A 27,733-nucleotide genomic window follows, 5' to 3' on the forward strand; every position below is an offset into this window, starting at 1 on the left:
TTTTGACAAATGTGACGACTTGGGGACCTGGGCGGCACCTCAATACTTCTACATATCCGACGGATATTGGTTTATAGAAAGTATAACGTTCAAATGGGTTTTCTATGATATTCCTGGACCTTTATGCTGCATTCTGTCTGCTACTGACACACACTTCTCACAGTAGAATACTGTATCAAAGCCTTTGGTTCATCTTGCATAACATGGATATCAAAAAGCTAAGCTGTCAGTCGATGATGACTTGGCACTTGGTCTCCTCACATTGACTAGGCGAAGATGTACGACACCGAACAAGCTGGTGTGTGCAATGGGGCGTTTATATTTACATAGTCTATACTTTCCATCAATTAACTATTATTGCTTGTGGTCGACTGATGAAGGTTTGAGGAGGACAAAAAAAAAGAAACAAAAGTCCTGTGTCAGCAAGTCTGCCAATGCAGACCTGGCTGTGGGGAAGGAGGAGGAATTAGTATGCTGTTCACTAAACACTGGAGGAAAAGTAAAGGGCATAAATATTGCAATTTCCATCCTGGAGTGGAGAGATGGAGGCTTGTGAGTAAGTACATTTTGACAGGCTATATAGGAACTACTGCCATAGGAGAATTCACCGATTAAGAATCAGGTTAGCTGTGCAGTAGTGATGCAATGATGGCTGCATAATTTAGGTAATGGAACTAGAACAATCAGTGCAAAATCCATTCTGGTGGTGGAAAGGTTCTCTAGCCGTGACATAAATTGTTCAAGGGCCACTGAACACTTTCCTTTCTCTTAGCTTCAGTATTTACACAACCTGCATTCATTCAAGACTTGCAGTATATGGCCATATCGGCACTGAGAAACTATATAATGACCTAAAAGGCGTACTGTATATACCGATGAAATGCCGTTGGAGGCAGAGGCAATATCACAGCAGTCTATATGTAGTCGAGGCAGTGTCAAATCAATACTTTATTAGCTAACCCACTAGTGTCCCACTCTGGTGCAGTGTAATACAGACACCACTGGACTAACAGAGATAAACATACTATATTTATCATCTGATAAATACATTTCCTCACTGCTGTAAGATCCTCTGTTTTAATTTCAATGTAGTGCGCACACACACACACACACACACACACACACACACACACACACACACACAGACAGACACACGCACACACACACGCACACGCACACGCACACGCACACGCTCACCCTCACTCAGTGCCTTTAAGTGGGTCTGGCACTCTCCCACCTCATTCTGCTGCAGCACTCCCTGTTGAGCCCCACCTCCCACGAGGAACCAGCCCACCCACTGCCCATATGCACGCCAGACATTTAGACAGCCAGTGAGAGAAGAGAACCTCGGTGGGTTTGAAGAGCTATAGACAGTCACCCACTTCCAGATCCACGGTGGTTCAGAAGGGCTTGGCTCACTCATTGACTAGCTATAGATTGACAGTGACAGAGTCTAGAGGAGGAAAGAGGCCAGAAGAGAAGAAGACGAGCTTTTAAGTGATTGTGAGTGTGTGTGTGTGTGTGTGTGTGTGTGTGTGTGTGTGTGTGTGTGTGTGTGTGTGTGTGTGTGTGTGTGTGTGTGTGTGTGTGTGTGTGTGTGTGTGTGTGTGTGTGTGTGTGTGTGTGTGTGTGTGTGTGTGTGTGCGTGCGTGTGCATCATGGCATCAGGAGGCCATGGGATGAGGGGTAGAGGAGAACCCCTCCACGCACCCCACCTCTCAGACATCTATGCCAACAGTGCTATCCAGCAGCAGGACTATTCTGCAACCATCTGGCTCCGCAGCAAAGAGAAGCTGGAACATGTGAGTACCCTGAACGCACACTTAAACACACCTTATACACACTGTCGGAAGTTGTTGGGGAGATTCCAGAGGAATGTACAGTAGTGTTAGTAGGGGATAGAGGCTGAAGACAGGTTTGGCTGGGCTACTGGCTGAGAATGATTTGAGGGACAGTTGACTTCGATCTCTTGTCTAACCCAAGGATTCAATCCACTCAACTTGGATGAAATGTAATTGATTTGGGACAGGATATCCACAGGGAATACATTCAGATGAATATAAGCTGATTGAAATATTCATGCAGGAACCAGTTTGCCAAGTGCCGTGACGATCAAAGAGATGGGGCCTAGTTCAGCTGTCCTCAAGTCAAAATGTGACACTATAGGAAATTATAATACTTTATTTTCAAATGCCATACAATGGAGCGTTATAACAGCCTCTCCAACCTAAACTCAAGTGTTCCACTGCAGCATATACTGTATCGTGTGTTGGAGGATGGCAGGATCTCTAGAATAGGACATCCACCATCAATATTCAATATATTAGCATTTCGCTACACTCGCCTTAACATCTGCTAACCATGTGTATGTGACCGATACGAAAATGATTTGAGGATGAGGAGGAAGCTACTGTAAAAAAGGAAATAAATAAGATTCAATGAAGTTGTTGGTGAGTTTGATGGGTCTATAGAAAAGCATTAAGAACTACTTGAGAGGGGAAATGACCCGAACGGGAAGGGATTAGAATATGAAATGGTATAACGGAGAGTAAGCTAGCATCGTCCATTCTCAGCCCATTCATTTGGAATGCCTGGAGCTAGCCACCGGAGGATTGCAGCCGAGGAAATGTGCTTCGCCGCCTCCAATGAGAATTGATTACTTTCACTGTCCAGCCACACACTCTCAATGCCTGCTTTAAATAGTGCCGATCGAGCTCCAAACTTTGTTTAACTCTTTTCATTTGAAATGCCCGCTGCCAAAACTCAAACTAACTTAAGTGTTGGGTTTCTGCTTCGGTTTCTATTTTCTACATTAGTGTTTAAGTTAAGGGAGTCATGTGTTTTTACCTTGCATTAGGGTTACACAGACTTAGGCTAAACTCCTCTGGCGTAGGCTAGAGACTTCCTCTCCCTCTAAGCGTGCCCTCTCGGAGGCAGTGAGGTTTTTAGCTGAAATTGAGTGTAAATATTTAATGGTTGGGGGTGGAACGGGACTGGGAGATCTGCCTGCTTTAAGTATACTGAGTACAGCAGACACCTGCCTTGACATCTCATGGCTGAAGGGAAGTGACAGATGTGCCACAATAGTAACTGTTATGTACTTGACCTGGGTTCAAATAATGATTTTTTTTTTTTAAATATAGTTTCAGTGTTTGCTTGAGCCTGCCTGCAGTGCCAGATGGGAAGGGTTTACATTTGTAGGACTATTGTATTAGTTCAATTTAAGCTAGGCATGCTCAGTCAGACACAAGTCAAGTATTTGAAATGATTTCAAATAGTATTTGAACCCAGTTCTGGTGAGTTGAGACCTGCCCTGAAATGTCATGTCGGAACAGGGAGACATGCTACTCTAGTGCTGTTATGTACAGTCTGTCCTCAGAAGCCCCGAGGTCTGTCTGTTACACTACACACTCTACTGTTCCTTTATACCCAACTCAACCCCACACACGAATCCACTGGGCTGGTGTATGGATCACGCAGTGCTGCATTACAATAAATTGATTATTGGGAAAGCCGAGCAGCTACAGAGTAAGATAGAGTCTCCAGCTATAGACAGAGACTTTGTGGACCGGCAACTTCTACAGACGTAGGATCTACATTTGAGCTAGTTTGCTACAGCAGGAAAATAATCCTCCAGCAACAGGAAATGTGAATTATTATGTGGATTGTAATTCATGTAAATGTTTTGGAGGGATTGATACATTTTTCTTTAGGGGAAGTCTGACATTTTTAAGTGTAAATTACAAACTTTAGAAGCCTTTTTAAACCTTGAATACATTACAAGTTAGCCTTTTTTGCTGCCCGGGAAAATTCTCAACAACAAAAGAGTGTGCATCTGTAATTCATCTATATTTTCAACCCACTTTAACTTCCTGCCCGTATTAAAACGTTGGTCATTCTTCAACGTCAGCTCACTCCAGCTCCACTGTCTGCTCTCTCACTCTCACACTCTCTCACTCTCTCTCTTTCTCTCTCTCTCTCTCTTTCTCTCTCTCTCTCTCTCGTGGGCACGGCGCCAGTCTCCCATGGCATTAGTGCCCGACGGCCCACTCAGCACATCACAGACATTGACCCTCACCATGAAACCATGCTGACATGCGGACACACAAACACCTATTTCCTGTTCCTGTTCCTGTTTTGGAAAGTGTGAATGAGTCATGGTATTATGTGTGAAGGTGAAAAGCTGTGTACCTGTGTCATCTCTATCACGAGTACCTGGATCACCTTCACGACGGCGCCTGTACAAATGAGTAAAGAGAATATATTCTAACATTCTGATGACACATGAGGGGCAGAATAGAGATGTAGGAAATTCAGTTCCCTGTCAATGACTTGTGATCTCCATCCTCATTCTAAACTGACCATATAGTACAAGACCCCTACAGACGTAGGATCTTCATTTGATCACTCTTTTGTGGCTGAGGATTTTTAGGACTATTGTTTAAGTTCCATTTAGCTAGGGAAGCTCAATCAGACACAGGTCAAGTATTTGAAATACTTCATCTCAAGTGTTCCACTACAGCATATACTGTATAGTGTGTTGGAGGACGGCAGGATCTCTAGAATAGGACATCCACCATCAATATTCAATATATTACCATTAGACTGTAAGCTAGCATCGTTCATTCTCAGGTCATTCATTTGGCATGCCTGGAGCTAGCCACCGGAGGATTGCAGCCGAGGAAATGTGCTTCGCAGCCTCCAATGATAATTAATTACTTTCACTGTCCGCCTCACACACACACAATGCCTGCTTTAAATAGTGTCGATCGAGCTCCAAACTTTGTTTAACTTCTCTCTTTTAAGCAAAAAAAAAAAGTGAAATGCCAAACATAAGGGGTTATTTTCCTGCTGTAGCAAACTGGCTCAAATTAAGATCCTACATCTGTATCTCCCCATTCCACAGAGAAGTCACACTCCCACAGGCTGTAACCACTGTAGCACAACAACAGACATGTCTCTCTGTGGTTGAGTGGAGCTCCACTGTATACAGTATGAGACCTCTGCAATAGTAGCATCTTGTACAGCTGAGGTAGTCTTAATCAGTCTCTGGTGTGGGTGAGCTGGGCCAAAGACAGCGCATAGAAGATAACGACGTCCCTGTTGGAGAATTACAGTCTGAACAGGCTGCTCTGAGCCAGTGCAATGAATCAGCGCTGGAATTGGATTGAAAAGGTTTGGCATGGGCCCTCAGATTCTCAAAATGTTCTACAGCTGCACTACTGAGAGGATCTTGACTGGCTGCATCACCTCTTGGTAGAGCAACTGCACCGTATCCGACAGAGGGTAGTGCGCACGGCCCAGTACTTCACTGGGGCCGAACTCCCTACCACCCAGGACCTCTATACCAGGCGGTGTCAGAGGAAGGTCCTAAAAATTGTCAAAGACTGCAGCCACCCAAGTCATTGACTGTTCTCTCGGCTACTGCACCACAACGAGTAACCAAGCGCCAAGTCTGTGACCAAAAGATATCTGAACAGCTTCAACCCTCAAGCCATAAGACTGCTGAACAGCTAATCAACTGGCTACCCGGACTATTTACATTGATCCCCTTTACTATGTATTTACCTTAACTGTTTTGCACTGACTCCCTTGACAGGCTCTATGCACACACACTAGACTCTACCCACACACTAGACTCTACCCACACACTCACTCACACACACACACACACACACACACACACACACACACACACACACACACACACACACACACACACACACACACACACACACACACACACACAAAACACACACTCACACATACACACACTTCACACACGCTGATGGTACTCTGATGCTACCTCAATCACCTCCACTACCTCATACCACTGTACATTGACTCGGTACCAGTACTCCTTGTATATAGCCTCGTTATTGTTTTTATTGGGCTACGATTTCCTTTCTTATTTAGCAAATATTTGTCTTGCTTTTTAACTCTGCACTGTAGGGAATGGGCTCGTAAATTAGCATTTTACCACAAAGTCTACACCTGTTGGATTCGGTGCATGTGAACAATAACATTTCATTTGATTTGAATGTGATAGCTCAGTGGAGGGGTTGTCTCCAGGGTTACAACAGGAGTTTTCCTGACTATATGACCTGAGTGTTTTTTGATCAAATAAAAAATAACGTTGAGAAACCCACTGACCTAAGTATGGTTTGAGAAAACACACAGACATGTTAAAGTGTGACCTCCCGCCAATGATACTATGGTGGGGGTTTCTGGGCATCGACTATGTCTAGAGACGTGTGTGTGTTCCACTATATCTAGAGACGTGTGTGTGTTCCACTATATCTAAAGACGTGTGTGTGTTCCAGCGTGTGCACCCACCTTTGGCAACATTCTTCCTCTCGGGACACAACTCGACCCTTCCTGCCTACACCGTCCTGCTCTCTCTCGCTGCATCCCCCCTCTCCCTCTCCCTCTCCCTCTCTCTCTCTCTCTCTCTCTCTCTCTCTCTCTCTCTCTCTCGCTCTCCTCCAGTCAGAGGGTGACACCCAGAGGGCACCTCTCTCTCTGTCATAGAGCCCAGTGGGGTTCCTCATCACATTATCCCTCCAGCATGCTCTCATATTCTATGTCATTGAGGATGTAGCCTGGATTCCAGGCCTCCTCTTGTACCTTCCTTTAACTGAGACTTTTGAGGATGCAGCTGTTTATACTGGAGGCTGGGTTAGTGTATATGAACATCCCTGAAGTGGCTGGTATAGAGTGTCAGTCTGACAAGTTTCTCCACTTTATGGATGTGATCTCAGACGCTTAGCAGAGATAGATGGGTCAAGATGGGGAGATGGATGTGAAAGAAGTATTCCTCAGACTCCCAAGGTTGTTTGAGGTAAATTGACTTTAACTAAACTTTTTCACTCCCCACCAGCTCTCTCTCTCTCTCTCTAGCTCTCTCTATCTCCCTCTTTCTCTCTCTCTCTCTTTCTCTCTCTCTCTCTCTCCCACTATGAGCTACAACCCCCTATGCTGAGTTAGATTCAGCAGTAACCTCCTGCAGTAGGTAGCATATGCTCTTCAGTCTTCGCTAGAGTTAAACCATGCCAAGTTTCCCTGTGAATAAAAAAAGAGACATTAGAGGGAAAGAGAAAGATGGAAGTGGTTTAACATGCATGCTTGATTCTTCCTCACTTCCTCAGGTGTCTTGAATGCGCTTTTGTGCACTGCAGAGTGCAAGAGTGTTTTATCTTCCTCTGTAGACTGTAGACTAGAGCAGAAAGGGGACTGGGCTGGTGGAGAGATGTTATGGATGTTGATGGCCTTAAGCGCAGTGATTGAATTTCAATTATTATGACGCAGGAAACTTGAAATGTAAGGCGTAGAAAACAAACATACTATAATGACATCATTTGATATGCTGTGTGTGTGTGTGTGTGTGTGTGTGTGTGTGTGTGTGTGTGTGTATGTGTGTGTGTGTGTGTGTGTGTGTGTGTGTGTGTGTGTGTGTGTGTGTGCGTGCGTGCCTGCGTGCGTGTGTGTGTGTGTGCGCGTGTTCTTAGTACACTGTATGAATAATGTATTTGTGTACACTGTTTACCTATATCCATCACATGATTATGTTGGGTGGATGGAAGTGCAGTTGAATCAATACCATAAACATTCTGTTAGTTCTGCAGCTACTTTAGTTTCTGCCCTATACCCAGTGGGTATGTTTCTTTAGTTTCTGCCCTATACCCAGTGGGTATGTTTCTTTAGTTTCTGCCCTATACCCAGTGGGTATGTTTCTTTAGTTTCTGAACAGTGGGTATGTGGGTATGTACCCAGTGGGTATGTTTGGCGATTTCATTCTCGTCCCTAGCAAGGTCCATTTGCTTTGTGCCGGTTGAGTTTTGCTTCACAGGGCAGGTAAGAAGGAAGAAAGGAAGGGAGAGGAGCTGGTTGGAAGGAAGAATAGGGGAGGGAGGGAGGGAGGGAGGGAGGGAGGGAGGGAGGGAGGGAGGGAGGGAGGGAGGGAGGGGGCTCAGCTTGGAGAGAGCTTTCACATTGGATGTTTGGACTGAAGGGGTGGGCACAGTCCTGTTCCTACTCTATCTCTCCCTCTGCCTCTGTCAGTGTGGAGGGTAGTAGAGAGAGCACACACACACACCCAAACACACATATCCAAACACACACACTTTCACACTATCACTGTGGACAGAGTAGAAGAGCACACAAAGGAAGAGCCAGAGAGGAAGTGGAGAGACCATGTCAGGGCTTACCGGGACAGACCTCGGACTACACCACGCATCACACACACCGCTGGGACCAGAGCAACAGCATTATTAGGACAAGGGGACACTGTGAGGACAGGGTCATGGTTATGGTTTACGAGGACAGGGTCGTGGTTTACGAGGTCACTGAGACTGGAGAATGTCTAATATGATTAACCGTTAGTTGACCAGGTGTGTGAAGTTTAAAGCACTCATGGCAGAACCAACTACACAGCCACAGGAGCCTATGAAGGTGAGTTTGAGATTTATCAATGATGTATTCCTTCATCACCTTCCTTTTTTATTCTTTAGAATGATTTGTGTATATTATTATTCATTATATTATACAGAATTGGGTGTTAATGTCCTTACAGAACATACTGGCTCATTTCAGTTGCGTAACTTTTCTCGCTGCGATTTGAATGCTTGATCATAATGAGATTTGATTGGTTGATTATAATATCCAGAAGAGTAGGCTTTACTTGTAATTAGTTGCATACAGATACAATTGGTCACAGAGAATAGTGTTTTATAAATTATATAATTAAATAACATGATGCTGTGGAATTAAAAATGATACCAGAAAATGTAATTCTGGGTTTATGCCGGGATAGTTTCTGTGAAAGGTCAGACAGGTCTGGCTTGTATTTATTGCGGATGAATTTCCCTATGGGTATTAACACCAGCGAAACGTGGCGAGGTCTTTGACTCGGCTAAATTAATTGAAGGGAGGAGCGGCTCCCTCGTTCCCTTGGCGCGACAGACGAGTGCAAAGTGTATCCGGGCTGTTTCTCCTTCTTTCCGCATGAGCGCCGGAGACAGACAGGGCGGAGAGTAGATGATGGCCCAGGTTTGAAATTGACTTGACAATATTTTTCTATGTGGACTGGCCATTCTCAACATGTTATAGCTGAGGAGTGACAGTTTTTGTTTCACTAGCTGTCAAAAGTTGTATTGTTTTTTCTGACTTCGATAAGTCTTTGTTTTGCTTCACTGGCAAAAGTTTCATAGGTTGTGAACGATGGTAAATTTCTGACTGCTTAAAAGGCTGCTGGAAAAAGGGGGAAATTTGCACTGCTCCTTCACCCAAAGGCACTAAACAAGCTGACAAGGGGCCAGAGAGGGGTGGTGATGAAAATACTAAATCTAGCTGTCAGAAGTGTTATTGGTTGTACTGGTGGCAAATTCTTGACTACATAGAATCTTTAAAAAACTACAGTTGTGGAAGAAGGGTTCAGGGCAAAGCTCCCTCACCCATAGACAGTAAACAAGCTGGCAGGGGCCAAGGGAGGATGTTGATTCAAATACAAAATGGGAGAAAAAAAGAGAGAAAGAGAATAGATAATGTGATGGTGACAGCCACACACAGTGCAACACTGATACAGGCGCCGTCAACAGTCGTGCCAAAGGGCCAAACAACCGAGAGAATGAGATTGCAGGAGTGTCGATCTAAGCGAAACAAAACTGACGGCCCGCACTTTTAAATGAAGAAATAAAATAGGGACTTCTTGAGGATACCTCTCAGAAGAGAGATCTGTATTCTGTGAGATCTGAGAGATCTGCCCTCAATTAAAGCTACATACATCAAACCCGTAGGAGAAGGAAGAAGAAAAATGTTATTTTTACTTTCCCTCAAGGGGATGTGTCTTCAAGACACAATACTGTTGTATAAAATAGATACTTACACTCAGGGGTGCAACCTTCACTGGGGCATGTCCCCCCCAACATTCTGAATTTGCATTTTTGCCCTCCCAGTTTTATCATTGGAATGTGATACAAAACGAGGTAACGGCGTGTTTTAGGACCATGAGCATGCCTCCGAGTGATCGTGTAGGCTGTTTAGAGTGTTTATCTGACTTGGTAAAAATATATATACAAAAAAATATACAATAATGATGTCCCCCCCCACGTCTGAAACCGAAGTTGCTATAAAACATTTATACTATTAAACATGTCATTTACATCTACTACACATAGTGTTACAATACATACATTGAACTAAGTAAGGATTGTAAACAGACAACAAAAAGACCCCAAAAAGAGGTACAGGTTCTCAATACAGCAAAGTAGCCGGTTTAAGGTTGAACAAAATCCTTTCAGCTCTGATGCGCCTGAACAATTCAGGCGGGCGTAGGGCAGCTGTTGAAAAGCCCTACATACCTAAGCCCCTGTTCTTTTACTTCAATAGAACAGTGTTTTCCTTCTTTCTTTTCTTTAAACGTAGTTTTACTGTGAACCAAATTTGCCTTCAGTTTGGTTTGGAAGTGTAAGGTTCTGTATTTATTTTCTTAGTCAACCTCGTGTTCTGTTTTTTTGTGTTCTTGAACGTAGCCCAGTGTCTTTGTGTTCTTGAACGTAGCCCTGTCTTTAATTTTTGTTAATTGATTTCACCTGTGTTAATTTCTCACCTGGTCTCATCAGCTCCTTATTTAGTTCCGTTCATTCTGTTTGTGCCTTTGTGCGGTACTGTTCGTTTTGACTCTTCTAAGCCGTTTCCTAGCTCATTTGCATATACAGCATATACTGTATCGTGTGTGGGAGGATGGCAGGATCTCTAGAATAGGACATCCACCATCAATATTCAATATATTACCATAAGACCGTAAACTAGCATCGTCCATTCTCAGCCCATTCATTTGGCATGCCTGGAGCGAGGATTGCAGCCGAGAAAATGTGCTTCACAGCCTCCAATGAGAATTGATTACTTCCACTGTCCGGCCACACACTCTCAATGCCTGCTTTAAATATGGACCATACCTTCCTCTGTCACATCTGATGTCTGACTACACAGTCCAATGACGTTCTATTTGGGTTGTCGATTCGTTAAATCTTGACTGCTGATCAATTGTATTGATGATTGATATTCAAATCTACTGAAGGATCATTTTCTTGTTGTGTAACACCTGAGACCTAATGGACTTGTCAATAGTTCATCAAATCAGTTTTGCTGATTACTGGGTTGATGTGGATCATGTTTTTTAGGGCATACGTTTTAAATCATTTTACAATGGAAAACAAGTATTTGTGCTACCTATTGGATACCTCCAGGGTCGTATTCATTAGGGCACACCATATCTAAGTATTTTGCAACAGAAAACAAAAATGACCCTTTCTCATTAGACAAGTCCAGGCTGTCCATCCATGTTTCAGTCTGTTTGCTGCCTAATGAACACAATCCTGATTTGATGTGTTGTGTTTGTCTCTCTGTCTTTCAGTCCCGACAGAAGTCCACTTTAGTTATCCATATTTCATTCTATTTTCTTCCGTTTGGTGTCTAATGAACACGATCATGACGTGTGTTCCTCCCTTTCTTCCAGTCTCAGCAGAAATGCATAGCCATATTTGCTCTGCTGTGCTGCTTCGCTGTGCTGGTGGCTCTCACCTTCTCCGCTGTAGACGTCTGGGGGGAGGACGAGGACGGAATCACAGAAGAGAACTGTAACAGACACTGTCGGTAAGAGGTACAGGAACTATAATCAAGGAACCCAGAACCAAATACTTGCGCTAGCTAAATGAAAGTCATTACAAAGGTCCTAAACCACCTGCAGGGCTACCGATCTGTAACAAGTACAGCTATAGATATAGCCTACAACATTGTCATATTGACAGGAGTCAAAATCTTCCAAGGCCCAAAGATGCTATCGTAAACATAGACCATAGATGTCTGCATCATCGATTTCAGAGATCTGAAATGATGATTAAAACTGTATGCTTTCTCATCAGCATTGTCCTTGTGGAGAACATTCCGGAGGACCTCCACCTTTCCGTAGATGGTACAACCCACGTTCCCCTCTCCACAGGCCTCAACAGCCTGTTGGACCAGGCCAAGCACTCAGTGGAGGTGGTATCTCCCGTCTGGAACCTCAACTCATGGGACCAAGAGACATGGCCCAACTCTGACACAGAGGTATCATGTTACATGAATGCCACTTCTACTTCTTCATCTTCATCTTATTCTACTTCTTCTTCTTCATCATCATATATCGCAAACTATAAAACTACACTGCTCAAAAAAATAAAGGGAACACTAAAATAACACATCCTAGATCTGAATGAATGAAATATTCTTATTAAATACTTTTGTCTTTACATAGTTGAATGTGCTGACAACAAAATCACACAAAAATTATCAATGGAAATCAAATTTATCAACCCATGGAGGTCTGGATTTGGAGTCACACTCAAAATTAAAGTGGAAAACCACACTACAGGCTGATCCAACTTTGATGTAATGTCCTTAAAACAAGTCAAAATGAGGCTTAGTAGTGTGTGTGGCCTCCACGTGCCTGTATGACCTCCCTGCAACGCCTGGGCATGCTCCTGATGAGGTGGCGGATGGTCTCCTGAGTGATCTCCTCCCAGACCTGGACTAAAGCATCCGCCAACTCCTGGAAAGTCTGTGGTGCAATGTGGCGTTGGTGGATGGAGCGAGACATGATGTCCCAGATGTGCTCAATTGGATTCAGGTCTGGGGAACGGGCGGCCAGTCCATAGCATCAATTCCTTTCTCTTGCAGGAACTGCTGACACACTCCAGCCACATGAGGTCTAGCATTGTCTTGCATTAGGAGGAACCCAGGGCCAATCGCACCAGCATATGGTCTCACAAGGGGTCTGAGGATCTCATCTCGGTCCCTAATGGCAGTCAGGCTACCTCTGGCGAGCACATGGAGTGCTGTGCGGCCCCCCAAAGAAATGCCACCCCACACCATGACTGACCCACCACCAAACCGGTCATGCTGGAGGATGTTGCAGGCAGCAGAACGTTCTCCACGGCGTCTCCAGACTCTGTCACGTCTGTCACATGTGCTCATTGTGAACATGCTTTCATCTGTGAAGAGCACAGGGCGCCAGTTGGTGTTCTCTGGCAAATGCCAAACGTCCTGCACGGTGTTGGGCTGTAAGCACAACCCCCACCTGTGGATGTCGGTCCCTCATACCACCCTCATGGAGTCTGTTTCTGACCGTTTGAGCAGACACATGCACATTTGTGGCCTGCTGGAGGTCATTTTGCAGGGCTCTGGCAGTGCTCCTCCTGCTCCTCCTTGCACAAAGGCGGAGGTAGCGCTTCTGCTGCTGAGTTGTTGCCCTCCTACAGCCGCCTCCACATCTCCTAATGTACTGGCCTGTCTCCTGGTAGCGCCTCCATGCTCTGGACACTACGCTGACAGACACAGCAAACCTTCTTGCCACAGCTCGCATTGATGTGTCATCCTGGATGAGCTGCACTACCTGAGCCACTTGTGTGGGTTGTAGACTCCGTCTCATGCGACCATTAGAGTGAAAGCACCGCCAGCATTCAAAAGTGACCAAAACATCAGCCAGGAAGCATAGGAACTGAGAAGTGGTCTGTAGTCACCACCTGCAGAACTACTCCTTTATTGGGGGTGTCTTGCTAATTGCCTATAATTTCCACCTGTTGTCTATTCCATTTGCACAACAGCATGTGAAATTTATTATCAATCAGTGTTGCTTCCTAAGCGGACAGTTTGATTTCACAGAAGTGTGATTGACTTGGAGTTACATTGTGTTGTTTAAGTGTTCCCTTTATTTTTTTGAGCAGTGTACAGAAAACAAATGTTCTACTTTGGCAAAGTGCTATTCCATTATAATCAGCAGTGCGCCCAGCAGCAGAAATTGATACTAAGCCACACAAAACCTGCAACAGTCTTTGGATAAGGACATTCACCGAGCAGAGGGAATAATAACAGTCATACTGTACATATCCTTTTATGTCTCAGGGCCAGCTTCTGTTCCAGAGACTGCTCAACCTCAAGACTCGGGAGGTTAAATTGAAGATTGCCAGCAGTCTCACAGACTCTGCTGAACTGCAGAAACTAACAGAGCATGGTAAGTGACACTTCATTCATATCACTCCACATAATATACAAAAAACAGCAATGTATTATTCATTGATGGCCTATAGTACTGCGTGTGCCCAATTATGCATATGTAAGATGTAAGATCTTAATTGAATCACTATTTTGTCTTTGGGAATTTTCCTGCACGGAAGAAATGCAAACTTGTAGTGAATTTGAGTTTTTAAAAGGCTTCTAAAGTTGATCATTTCTACTTTGAAAATGCAGACTTGATTTGCCCTAACAAAAAATATATCAACCCCTACAAAAATTTCCATTAATTATAATCCAAATAATAATTCAAATTTCCTCTTGCTGCAGGATTATTTTCCCGCTGTAGCAAACTTACTCAAATTTAGACCCTGCATCTGTAGGCTACAGTGTCTCATATTTATCTAAAGGAAAGCAGATACAGCACTTTATATAACATTTTGTCATACCCGTGGTATACTGTCTGATATACCACCTCTGTCAGCCAATCAGCATTTAGGACTCGAACCCCCCAGTTTGTACAACGTTTTCTATAACATCCATCACTGTATGAGCTCCACTCTCACTCCCTGAGCTCTCCGGCAAACTTGAGTCCACAAGGTCAAACAACATGAATGTGCAAATGGATCCAACTTAACTGCTTCCTTGTCAAATTGGGCTTCAAGGCTGCCTGTACGTCTTTCTGTCAGCCACAGGCCACATTGGCCTTTCTTCTCGAATGTGGCCGTGATTTAAGGGGCCAATAGAGACAGGGCTTTAGAAGCCTAAATGTTTGTCTGGAGGTTGTGCCCTTCAGCAAGGCACTTTACTGCTCCCTTCAGTATTCTTCTTCCCTGATCTCATTTTCCCCCTGCAGGTGCCGAGGTTCGCTTTGTGAATATGTCAGCTCTGACCAGAGGCGGACTGCACTCCAATTTCTGGGTTGTTGATCGGAAGCATGTGTTCATTGGCAGTGCCAGCATGGACTGGCGATCACTGTCCAAGGTACCAGTTCTAGACTAGGGTTTCCCAAACTCGGTCCTGGGTCCCCCCTGGGTGCATGTTTAGGTTTTTGCCCTAGCACTGCACAGCTGATTCAAATAACCAACTCATCATCAACCTTTGATTATTTGAATCAGCTGTGTGGTGTTAGGGCAAATACCAAAACGTGCACCCAGGGTGGGTCCCAGGACCGGGTTTGGCAAACCCTGATCTAGTCCATTAGTGATTAGAGAAGTGATTACCTGGCACTTTCATGCCCTAATGCCAGCTGGTGGTAGAACTCCCATTGAATGTAATTAACATATTGGCCAATGAGGAGTCAAAACACACACACACACACACACACACATACAACCGCACACACACAACCAAACACATGCACGCGCATGCAATAATGAGCTGTCAGCAGTCTTTGTCAGCTGAAATGAACAGGCATATAGTCCACAAACACAATACACTGAAACAAACAATGTTTTCATCAGACAAGTATTCACTTATAGTGCATATAACTAGTCTGTTTGAGGAGTCTCTCAGCAGCCCAGTCAACACACTCATTCTCCCTTTAATAACCAGACTGTCAACCACATTGCCTCCTCCTCTCCCTCCGTCTCTTCCCTGCATCTCTCCACAGAGGAAGGAGTTGGGGGTGCTGGTTTATAACTGCAGCTGTCTGGCTATAGACCTCCATAGGGTCTTCTCCTTTTACTGGCAGCTCCAGAACAGAGACTACGTCCCTTCTATCTGGTCTAAGAGAGTCACGGCCCTCTACGGCAAGGACAGCCCCGTAACGCTGTACCTCAATGATACAGAGGTTACCGCTTATGTGTCGGTGAGGATTAGTTGTATTGTACTATTTATTACATAGAGCAGATCAGCGGAGGCTGGTGGAGGGAGGAATCGGAGGACGGGCTGCGTTCCATTTCTTCCATCCCAGGCATTACAATGAGCCTGTCCTCCGATGTATAGTGACACCAGCCACCACTGGTCTACAAACTATAACATTGTCTTGCTATAGGAGTTTTGGAGTTATGTTTCTACACTCTTGTTGAAATGGAGTAGAATAACCATAACTAACCCTAACCCTAACTAACCCTAACCCTAACTTACCATAACTTACCCTAACCCTAGCCCTAACTAACCCTAACCAACCCTAACCAATCCTAATTTACCCTAACCCTAACCCTAACTAATCCTAATTTACCCTAACCCTAACCAACCCTAACTAACTCTAACCCTAACTAACCTTAAATAACCCTAACTAACCCTAACCCTAACTAACCCTAAACCTAACTAACCCTAACCCTAACCTACCCTACCCCTAAGCAGTTTTCTAGAGATCTTATTACTTGACCATGCAGCTGATATTTACAAAATGTTCTTGTATCCTAGAATGTCCTGAACTGGATGGACAAAAGCTTTACAAAACATTATGACACCCATAACAGATTGCTTTATCAATTATTAAACCGACACCCATCCGGGTGATTAATCATGTAAATGTTACGCAGAGAAACAAATGAAACGTCTCCTTTCGACGCGCCAGCGTCTAATTTGACAGTAATGAATCTCTCCATCCCCCTAGGGATGATGTGTTGATCAGCTACAGAGAACACATTCATCATCGTAACAGGAAGTAATGATGGTATGGCGTCCTACTGTGATGCTGCTGTTGGCAAAACCTTGCCCTCCTCCTCTGCCTCCGCTCCCCTCAGCTCACTTCTGACAATGACGCATGTTGGGGTTATGTCCCTCCTCGTTTCGCCCGCTACTCCCCCCCAGATCTCTCAGACTATATTAAGTATTGAGACTGCTTAAAATGTAGGAAATGGGAAATTGGAAAATAACCTTTGTTTTGAAAGTGTGAAATACAGGCTAAAAGTGGGCTTTGGCTGTCACATAGAAGGCAGTAATAAAGTGAAGCTATGAAACGCTGAAGCTCTACTTATTGAAACAGTTGACAGTCTTCAATATAACCTGCAATCGAAACAAGTCAAATTGAATCATTTGAATGTGTGTTCTCATCTTAATTGGGATGCCTTTCTTGGTTCCCTCCTTCCCTCCTCAGACCTCTCCTGACCTCTTCTGTCCAAAGGATCGGGTCAAGGACATAGATGTCATACAGCATGTGATGCAGGAGGCCAAGTTGTTCATCTACATCTCTGTCACAGACTACCTTCCCCTACTCACCAGAAGGTCTGGAGGGTCTTTAGTTTCAAGGTGATGCTTCCCAATATCCGATAATGAGCCTATTCATCTTTTCACAATGTGCTCATTATAGTCGGACCAATGACATAACACGTATGGCAGGGATGCCATTGGCTGAAACACACATGAAGGATTGTGGCTCAAAGTGTTCTTCTAAGACCCTGTGGTCCTCTGCTGTGCATCTCATTTCGTGTGACTTTGTGACCCTTCCATCAACACAGATACTGGTCTCCTATCGATGAGATGATACGTGAGGCTGTGGTCCTGCGAGGGGTCAAAGTTCGCATGCTCATCAGTTTCTGGAAGCAGACCCACCCGCTCACCTTCAACTTCATTATGTCCCTCAAGTCACTGTGCATGGAGCTGGCCAACTGCTCCCTAGAAGTGGTGAGTGAAGGAAAAGAAAGACTGTGAAATGCCTATTAAAGAGATGTACTGTATATTACACTCCAAAATACCACGTACTGTAGCTGGTTTTGCACAATCACTACTTTTGAGGTCTAAGAACATTGATCTTGGACTGTAATATTCCTTTCAGAATAAAGTGGCTCAGGAATTCAGATGCATGATGGCTCATTGAGTGTTAAAGCAACTTGAAGCCGTACAGTGCACTAGCATTGCCTCTATTGCGGTGGATATCGATTTGGTTTTATGACTTTAATCTTCTGTTCCTGCAGAAGTTCTTTAGCAGGAGGGAGCAGATGGCTAATAGTCAACCAGGAGTCAACCACAATAAGTACATGGTGACCGACAGTGCTGTGTACATAGGTCAGTGATCCAGATCCAGTCACTGGGAATCTACTGTATCATTGATTATACAATTATACAATACCCCCCCCCCCCCCACACACACACACACACAATTCAGCACTCCCTAGAGCTAGTTTGGAATGCAGTACCTTGCTCGGGGCACAACGGTATGATATCTGTATGATATTTCCTCAGGTAATCATGACTGGGTGGGGAGTGAGTTTGTCTATAACGCTGGGACCGGACTCGTCATCAAACCAACACAAACTCTCAAGGAGAGGGGCGCCACAATCCTGGAACAGGTGAAGGCTGTATTCGAGAGAGACTGGCATTCGCGCTACGCTAAAACCCTACAGGCCAGTAACAGGACTCCAGAGGGTAGCAAATACAGGAACCTCCACAACAACCAGAGGTCAAGAGTCTGACGGATAACAAGGAGGGCAAAGAGACCTGGAATGAGTCTAACGACCCCTATTAATAAACTATCAGCACAACTTTCCCTTTAACTTGTCATGAAACAAGGGTGTATTCACTAGGAACTAAACGGACGCAAGATGCACAAATCTGGTTATGTGGACCGTTATATGCACGATTATACGCATGAGCGGCATGGAGGTCGAACATAAACGACTATTCTAATGGTGTCATTTCTTTCAGGACCTCTACATTTACACACACTGAAGTATATATGCATTTTGTATTGTCTGATTATGCATTCAGTTTGACAAGAATACCTCAGTATTTTAACCTTTTCTAATAATCTATATAACCACTAAAAAAATCATAGTAAACATAAAATGCTTTGCCTTAATTATATTTCACATGCTTACATGGAGACGACCTCTCTTTCTAGACTTATTGTCATATAAACAAATTACAATATAACTGGTAGGATGTTACCTGTGTGCAATTGCATGGCATGCCTTTTGGGGGAACTGCCAAAATGACCCTCCCCCCTTCTCAGTACACACACGCTCAAGGACAAGAGGATAATTTAACCTAAAGCAGAAGATTATCATTATACAGAAGCCAGTAGGCCTATGTAAGTAGGAATGATTCATTAAAATACATGGAATGTACATTATATTTATGATACATTTATGATACAGTTTCGCCTTGTTGATCCATAATATAATGTGAACTTATTTTATACTTGACTGTAATAAAAACGATACCTCGTCCTTATTTCCACTGTTCTGAAACAATTCCAACTGGAAATAGCAGAAAACAAAGGATATAATGGCCACCACTTCGGCCTAGTAAAGGGGAAAAGTGTAGGAAAATTAACCATGGGGCTTACTTTTCCCATCAGGGCTGTATTTTTATGGGGGGGGGGAGAACAGTTAACTTCATGCCTAAAATCTACGTTTTATAATGCTATTCTACACATTTTGTCATGAGGCTATGAGAAAATGTTGCAGTTTTAAAGCAAATTGTCTACTATTTACACATTTTGCCATGAGGCTGAGAGAGAATTTAGCTGTTTTAAAGATAATTTCCTGCAATTCTACAGATTTTGCTGTTATACGCTATATGGGGGCACCCCGACCTCCAAGTTGTGTAATAATAATTTGATTAGCGGTCCCCTGGAGGTCGGGGGGCCAGTGCACGTGCCTTGCGTTCGTGCCGGGCACCACGTGAAGCAACATCAGGAGTGTGGTAGTACTCATTTTGAACACATGATGGTGCTATAGTATTATATTAGATATCAAATGGCTCTGGGTTGACACTGTGTAAATGGATTCAATGAGAGATGAGGATTACTTTTTCATGTTCAGTTAGTTGTATGTTGACCGCAAAGTTTGATATCAACATTTTTAGTAAGTTTTATTATAGACTAATCATGTTGAAATTACAGCCTAGGCTTACTCGTGTTGTAAATTGTTATAAACATGTAATGGGGCCTATCGTTTGATAGTTTTTTTGTTTGGATTTGGATTGCAGTTTATGTATCTCCTCAACTTGTATTATACCATGTTTTGCTCGTTTTCTGTCCAAATTGTATTTTGTTATAAGGGAATAGCCTTTATGTAGCCTATGGTGGTGATATGGAATGGGAAACTCGCTTTCCATTCCTGCTTCTTCCAGTGAAGTGTTGCTTGGCTTTAGCATTATCCCTGTGTTGCTTATGGTCGCTTTGTGATGAAAAAGGACTTGCCCCCTCCCAGCGATGAGGAGAGGAGGGGATGGAGAGGGTGGGGTGTGGTGGGTGGGTGGGTGCCGTTGTCATGGCAACAGATTAAGGTCAAAGATGTTTTAGACAGCTCTATTAGCACTTTTTGCTCCTGCGGATTAGCACCAACTCGGGATGATTTGATGTGGTTGGTGGCATCGGGGATGTGCGATGGTTTGACTGAGGTTAGTGTGTTATCAGTCTCGTTTTGTCCTGACAAAGACACCGACCGGTGCAAAGATACAATGTATTCAGAGTGAGAAATCATTGTAACTTTTTTAGAATTTAGTGTAGCTATTTACCCGGCACTGCGTCACTCGTAGGTTGAGTGTCCGCAACAGAACGTCAAATTGTAGCTGGTGGATACTGATACGCGCGTGCATATGTTTTTGTACGGGAAAGAGAGTGAGGAGTGGAGAGAAAGAGGGAGGTAACGTTAGGTATGTGCCACCTGACTGCCTGCAGATGCCTTTGCAGCAGCAGGGAATGGACCTTCCAAAGGATGTAGGTGACAGAATACATTTGCGGGGGAAATGCCAATGGATTTTTTTTGAACAATGCGTGTCCACGGCTACATATCGACATCTTTTCAAAACAAATGATGTAGCATGTTAGTTTGTGTACTAGCGACACAAGTGCGTACGGGACTATTATGCAGTCTCACTGCGGCTGCAGCAGGGAGCTACTTGAATTCTCAAATAGTTTTACGAAAGCGACAGGATCCCTGCCGACCACAAGAAATGCAGCAGGCTTTTCCACAATGACAGTGGCTGTGTCCTACGTTTCATTCACCTCTAGGGATAGGGCGAATGTTTGAAAAAAGAGTGTTCTGTGTTTATCAAGCAAACGATCTCTCTTTTGACGTCTAACAGAAGTCATCATCAAATCCAATATGCTTTGCTGATAAAGTATCGATCAATCATCAAGGACATCGATCAAGATGGAAAGCGAGGTTTTTCTTCCCCATCTGGAGCAATTTATGCTCAGCCCGCTTGTCATTTGGGTAAGTACCCTTCTGCATGTTAAAAATGTAGCTATGATAAATGTCCGTGGCGTTGATTTTCCTATTAATAAGCAAATGATGATGTTTTTATTTTTTGTTTTGTTTAGGTGAAGACATTTGGGCAAAACTATGGGAACATGCCATTGGATTATTCCGAGTTACTGGATGGGGTCGTTTTGAACAAGATCATGATTCAAATGTAAGTTTAGTCTGTTTTTGTTTTGTTTAGTTGCACATTTTGCCCTATGCACTGCAGCCAATAAGGAAGTTGGCTCTATGCCGGCCTGGTGTAGCCTAATCCAAGCTAATGAGCAGCACTGTCCAGATAAAACAGTTAGTGTAGCTGGAATTTGACACATTTTGACCCAGTAGCCCACGTCAATGATTGGCTTATCACCCGCTTCTGCTCATCTGACAGCAAGCTACAGTGTTGCTCACAATGTTGCTGTGATCATCCATGCTAATAAGGAGAGAAGTTACATAATAATAGGCTATTTAACTTGGTTGTATTTTGACAATAAACTGAGTGCCAGTCTCTCTAGTATCATGCTAACTCCTTGTCAGTAGTGGTCATGTTTGGTGTGACAATGACATCAGTGGAGTTAAGAAGAGCACAAACAGATCTGGGACCAGGCTGTTTTGACTCCATTTTGACTCCATTTTGACTCCATTTGGGCGTGCTATAATTAGAGTGAGTTCTGCTGCCAACTTCATGCAAAACTAAATGAATGTACAAAGTGATATAACACTTAACCTGTTTGTACTCCAGTCCTCTCAGAATTTCACTGCATTTTGGGAACGCTATTTTTAGAGCTCTAAATTGTGCCGGGTCGGTCAGGGCCATTCTGCCTGACATTTAGTGTTTTCAGAATGAAGTTGTGTTCTTGTCTGTTTCTGCGTGTCGGCTAGTGGATACAGCTGTTACTAATACAGCACAGAGCTGCTGAAGTTCTTGTTAACTAGTCAATGCTGCACAACAGTGTGTGCTTTGTCACTCACTTGCCCTGAAGGAGTTCATTGTTGTCTGTCTGTCTGTCTGTCTCGGTCAAGAATATGTACTGTAACGTTTCTAATTGGTTTCCAGAAAAGGTCGAGTCTGAGTCCCAGATCACTTAGTGCAGTCTTTCCAGCTCCCATTGCTGATGTGACAATGACAGCGACGAAGTTGACAAGACATTACGAAACAGATCTGGGACAAAATAGGTCTTAAAGGAAGTCTTCAAGAGCTCATTGAGTAGCTTATTGTTGGGGTACCTTATGGCTGGGAGAATTATCATCATCACCCACCTAATCATCACAAACTGATGTCCCCTCTGATAGACAGTCATTAGTGTGGCTGGGGGTTTGTTAGACCCAGGCTGTCCAATGAAAAGGCACTAACAAACAACAACTTTTATTAAGGTTAGATATAGCCTAGCTCTGAACCTAAATAATATCAATATTTAGGACTAATGTTAGTTATGTTTGAAGGGATCCAAATAACTAGAGGTTTAAATATATATATATATATATATATATATATATATATATATATATATATATATATATATATATATATATATATATATATATATATATATATATATCCTGTCTTCTTCGGGATAAGAGCGTCTGTCACAGTCTGGCTAAAAAACAATACACACAAACTCACACCACACACACACACACACACACACACACACACACACACACACACACACACACACACACACACAAACACAATGCTGGGGCCTGCCGGTGGTTTAGGATAATCCCTTGGATTGCATGGAGACCCTCTGGATTAGGGGCTTGTTGATAGTGTTTAGTTTTATGTGGAGAGCGAGACAGATGGCAGGGAGGGAGACAGTAGTGGCTCAGAGACCTACAGGAGACTATGGGGTCATCCTCATTAGGGTTCACAGTGGTGACACATTTTGCAACGGGAATCGAAAATGTGTGTTTCTTATTGGACCAATTCAGGTAGTCCTTCCCTGTTTTGGAATGTTTGCTTCCATTTTCTGCCTAATGAATACAACCATGGACAGATACCAAGGTACATCCTATCTGTTACAGGAGGCTGAGGCCAAATAGGTTTAGGTCACTGTGTCAGTCAGATTGCCAGTCATTAGGGAAATTGAAATGGCTGGGAAGGGAGTGGATGAGTGAAGGGAGGGCTCTTTTAGGTGCTTGAGTGGAGTGTTGCTAGCCTGGTCCCAGATCTGTTTGTGCTGTCTTCCCAACTCGCACGTGTCAAGGACCATAGGAGTTAGAAAGACTGAGCAAACAGATCTGGGACCAGGCTAGAGTGGAGCAGGCTGATGCTATGGCTAGAGAGCAGCTACCATTTGGCTGTGAATTCATCACGCCATGAGCCTGACAGAGGGAATGATGTAATGGGGCAGAAAAAGAGGGAGAAACAGAGAGAGCTAGAAGCAGGTTTGATGAGAGTTAAAGCCAAGTTTAGCCAGATGTACTATATCTTTATAGCACCTGGCTTACCACATAACTCGCCACCTCTGTGGCTGTAGAAATAGCATCTAATACGTCTTAGAAATAGCATTTATATGTAATGTCATTTCATATCCTTCAGAAATCACAGAGGTAACACTTGCCCATCTTTGTGGATGTAGCTGAAATACGTTGTTGTAATTAAGTTGCTATAACGTTATTATAATGTTTTCATTCTCCTCAGAAATCCCAAAGCGACTCTTCCGAGCGTCAACAAAGTGAACAACGACCCCAGTCAGAGGATTCTGAACCTGACCGTTCTCATCCGTCAAATCAAAACCTATTACCTAGTGAGTTAAAGCTATGGATGTTCCCTCTTAGTTAAGTTTCCACCATTAAACACTCCTCCCTTTTATACTGTGTGGAACATTTGAGTTTGAAAGATTGGCAAGTCAAACCACATTCATTCTAGGGAAGGGACACGCAAACACACACACACTCACAGTCTCAAGATTTGCATGATGGTAAGGGTTAATACCCTCTAAGTGAGGAGAGCAGCTCTCTGCACATCTGGCCCACAGCCCTGGCCTGATCTGGTCGGCCACCCACCAGACTGTCAACCAGCCTCTTCTTAAGACGACTGCCCTAAATATCACCACATCTACCATGTAAACATCTCTGCAATCAGTGTGTGTCGTTAGGCAGGCTACAGTAATGCCTGTGCCAGACCTACAAGGCTTTGGAATGACCCATTTGGGTGGGATCACGACAGAGAGCGAGAGAGTCCCTCTCAGTCACGGCTGTCTATCTGTCTAATGCTGCGGTTTAGATGAAAGCAATTGTAGTATTTAAAAACAGAGCAATTATACAGACATAAGGTCCGTTTTTAATTTTACCTTTATTTAACTAGGCAAGTCGGTTAAGAACAAATTCTTATTTTCAATGACGGCCTAGGAACAGATTTGTACCTTGTCAGCTCGGGGGTTTGAAAATAGCCCCGAGACATACTTTATATTGTTATATTTCCAGTATGGAGATCATTTTGAAACCGAATGTATGTAGCTAGTTTGTTTGTATGAAACACAATTATTCTAGTGTGTATTTATTTACAGGGCATGCATTTGTACAAACCCTCATCACACAGCACACACAGTGTGTCATTACAGTACATCATCTAGAAAAATCCATGAAGACTGATAGTCTTTTGAAATGATATTGTGGTAGTTTATACGTAAAAGGGTCTGTGGTGTGTTTACCAGCAATCTACTTTCCCAAGGGTTTGATTTGGATTCCGGAGGGAGAGTTCAATCACTTCTAATTCTTGCTCAGCAAAAAAAAAAAAAAAACAGGAAAGAAACACCAAGAACAATCAAGATATATAATGAATTCCCCTCAGAATTCCCTATGGGCCCCGGTCAAAAAGGAGTGGATTGCAATTTGGGAGGTATGCTAAGATGGCAAATGAAGACGGCAGCTCTCCTCTCTCTGCAGTAATGTAGGCTACAATGCTTGATCAAGAGATGAAATGGAGTCTGTTTCCCAGACACTATCATTTCAGGACAGATTCAAATTCTGTCATATTTAGACATAGTTATTTTGGGATGGAATTGGCCTAGTTTGTGTTAGTCTTAGATTTGTGCATTTTGTGACAGGATTTTTAAAGATATATATTTTTGTCATATTCAGCCGTTCCAAGTCTTATTTTGTGTGTAGTGCACCAATCACTGGTTGAAGAGATGATTTTTATCTCAACTCTGCTATAAACCGCAGTCCCAAAAAATGACTTCACTTCATAATCAGATTTTAGCTCGAGGGGAAAGTAAAGTGACCCCAGAGCCCAGTCCCTTAAACATTCCTCACTGGAAATGGGTCGCAGTCACTGGAAAAATTGACTGGTTGGTTGGATGGCAGTGGTTGATTTTACTGCATCACAGCTGCATGGCTCGCCAGACTGGAACTCTCTTACTAGGGACTTTACTAATTGTTTCCTGGACGTAAGAGGGGTCCTGTTTTCTCAATGGGAAATGAAACACTGCATTACACATTCACACCACATTAGCCTAGCTAGCCACTGTAGCGACCAACAAACAGACATGGGTTCAAATAGTATTTAGTCTCTTTCCAATACCTTCGCTGTGCTTGATTGAGCTTACCCTGGCACAATGGAATAGTCCCTAAAGTGCAAACTCCGCCCGCCTGGCACACGACGCAGGCTAAATAGAATGTGCTACATATTTGAAAGAAAATACTAATATTTTATTTGAACTCCGGGTCTGGTCAACAATTCCCCAGACTGGAAAGTGCCTTGGCACCACTGGCATTATAGGCTGAAAGGTTTATGTATAAAGAAGCACCAAAGAAACTGGCCATTTCTTACAGCCATTCTGGTCCCTCTCCGTCTGTTGGCACCAAGTCGACATATTTAAATGCCTGACTATACAATCCCAACCCTACTCATTCAGATAGCATTGGCCAGATCCCAACAGTGTTTTTTTTTTGTCCTCCTGTCTCACTCTTTCGTTGTCCTTTTCCGTACCCACGCTCCCTTTCTCATCCCCCCTTTTCTCCCTTTCCTAGGAGACTCTGAGGCAGCTGATCATGATGCCTTTACCCAACGTGTTGGTGCTTGGCAGGACTCCTCACTGTGGTGTGTTTGCCCACCATGCCCACACCGTCTTACATTCTGTTGAGAAACCCAAAGAGAGAACAGTACACCCTTTGAATTCTATGTGATGTACAGTACTACTTTAGTTCCACAGATGTAGCATCTTCATTTGATCACCCTGTTGTTGCCGGAAATGTCAAACTTGTATTGTATTCAATGTTTAAAAGGGCTTTTAAAGTTGGTCATATCCACTTAAAAATGTCCGACTTGATTTGCCCCATCAACACTTTTATCAATCGCTACAAAAATGTTCATAAATTATAATCCACACAATAATTCACATTTCCTGTTGCTGCAGGATTATTTTCCTTCTATGAGAAAGTGGTCAAATGACGATCCTACCTGTAGGCTTGGTTTGCCAGTCACACACGTCCGTTGAGAGACTAGAAATACCAATTGTATCTGTGCTGCGTAGATAAGTACAGTTTGTAAGATGATTGACACCATCTTAGAGTTTGCAGTATCATCCTTCCATTTGTTGTCTGTGACATACCGTGACATAATGTAATTATTCATATGAGTAAACTGAACTCAAACCAGACCAGTTAATTTGCAATGTTGCCCTATAAGTTGACCTCAAAACCCCTATAAGACAGACTTTGAGGGCCTTTGCTGTCTGTGTCTTCAGCAGATGTGTAATTCAAATGCACACCATCAGTCTGATAGATGTGCTAGCCTTGGTGACAGGCTCTGGCCTGATGAGTGACCCAAATTCACACAGCAGCCTGCCTCAAGTTAGACTATATCTGAATTTCCTTTAATCATTGACTTTAATCTGAATTTTAATGTGGGGGTTGTATTTTGGGGGTTTTCTCCTCAGAGCAAAGTCTGGAGGAAATGAAGAAATTACTTCTTCTCTTATTGGGCTGTGCTGTCCAGGTAGGAGGAGTTGGAGAGGTGTGTGTAGTTGTGTGCGTGTGTGTGTGTGTGCAGGGGGGGTCGTCTGGAACGATGTTGTTTTAGCTAGCTCATAATTGAGGATTTGAGGGGGACCCCTGTTTCACCACACCAACAGGATGTCCTTCCCCCAGGCTAGGCTACACACACTCATTAAGACCCTAATCTACTATACCCACTGTGTGTTTTCAGTGTGAGAAGAAGGAGGAGTACGTCGAACGAATCCAAACCCTCGACTTTGACACGAAAGCAGCAATAGCTGCTCATATCCAAGAGGTACAGTATCTCGTTCCACGTTGCGCTTGTCCCTGGTCTGTGCGTGACGATGACAGCAGTAGAGTTGGCAAGACAGATCTGGGACTCAGGTTAGCTTGTTCCACATTCAGTAGCATGCATGTTTCTCTTATGTGGAAGTATTAGTGATTGAGAACATGACAAGGGCAGGCTAGCCATTTGCAAACTGTTTATAACAACATGCACCAAAACTGTGTTGTGATTGAAATAATTATCCTTTTTTTAAAAGCATTAGAAACATTAATTTGACAATAGTCCGTTAAAGGTCCTATATAACCACCGGGCTTTTAGT

At 43.5% G+C, this 27,733-nt stretch overlaps 2 protein-coding genes across 5 annotated transcripts in view; both read left to right on the top strand.

Moving 5' to 3' along the window:
- Window positions 1-1,330: 1,330 nt before the first annotated feature.
- Window positions 1,331-19,167, top strand: LOC110493482 (inactive phospholipase D5). Of its 2 annotated transcripts, none has more exons than XM_090204234.1 (10): window positions 1,331-1,802; window positions 11,516-11,652; window positions 11,922-12,105; window positions 13,939-14,047; window positions 14,903-15,030; window positions 15,659-15,856; window positions 17,093-17,244; window positions 17,454-17,619; window positions 17,910-18,000; window positions 18,178-19,167. In XM_090204234.1, the coding sequence occupies exons 1-10, from the start codon at window positions 1,659-1,661 to the stop codon at window positions 18,405-18,407; spliced, it is 1,539 nt and encodes a 512-aa protein (XP_090060360.1). In that variant the 5' UTR covers window positions 1,331-1,658; the 3' UTR covers window positions 18,408-19,167. The 2 variants fall into 2 exon arrangements, with proteins under 2 accessions (XP_090060360.1, XP_036805317.2); XM_036949422.2 differs by lacking the exon at window positions 1,331-1,802 and adding an exon at window positions 8,059-8,451.
- A 1,096-nt stretch (window positions 19,168-20,263) lies between these two features.
- The window catches only part of LOC110493481 (girdin), a 34,653-nt gene continuing 27,183 nt past the window's right edge, over window positions 20,264-27,733 (top strand). For all 3 annotated transcript variants that reach the window (XM_090204555.1, XM_090204557.1, XM_090204556.1), the window contains exons 1-6: window positions 20,264-21,158; window positions 21,266-21,357; window positions 23,830-23,935; window positions 26,163-26,232; window positions 27,071-27,129; window positions 27,340-27,423. In XM_090204555.1, coding sequence (XP_090060681.1) covers window positions 21,096-21,158; window positions 21,266-21,357; window positions 23,830-23,935; window positions 26,163-26,232; window positions 27,071-27,129; window positions 27,340-27,423 — 474 coding nt within the window. In that variant the 5' untranslated portion in view covers window positions 20,264-21,095. The remainder of the gene's footprint in view (window positions 21,159-21,265; window positions 21,358-23,829; window positions 23,936-26,162; window positions 26,233-27,070; window positions 27,130-27,339; window positions 27,424-27,733) is intronic.

The sequence above is a fragment of the Oncorhynchus mykiss genome, chromosome 17, assembly GCF_057628025.1.
Source record: "Oncorhynchus mykiss isolate SJ-2025 chromosome 17, ASM5762802v1, whole genome shotgun sequence".
Lineage (NCBI taxonomy): Eukaryota > Metazoa > Chordata > Actinopteri > Salmoniformes > Salmonidae > Oncorhynchus > Oncorhynchus mykiss.

Excerpts from the sequence above, each read along its gene's own strand:
- LOC110493482 (XM_090204234.1), top strand. The coding sequence starts at position 1,659 with ATGGCATCAGGAGGCCATGGGATGAGGGGTAGAGGAGAACCCCTCCAC. Across the intron at positions 12,106-13,938 it reads GGCCCAACTCTGACACAGAG|GGCCAGCTTCTGTTCCAGAG; the intron begins GTATCATGTTAC and ends TTTATGTCTCAG. Across the intron at positions 14,048-14,902 it reads GCAGAAACTAACAGAGCATG|GTGCCGAGGTTCGCTTTGTG; the intron begins GTAAGTGACACT and ends TTCCCCCTGCAG.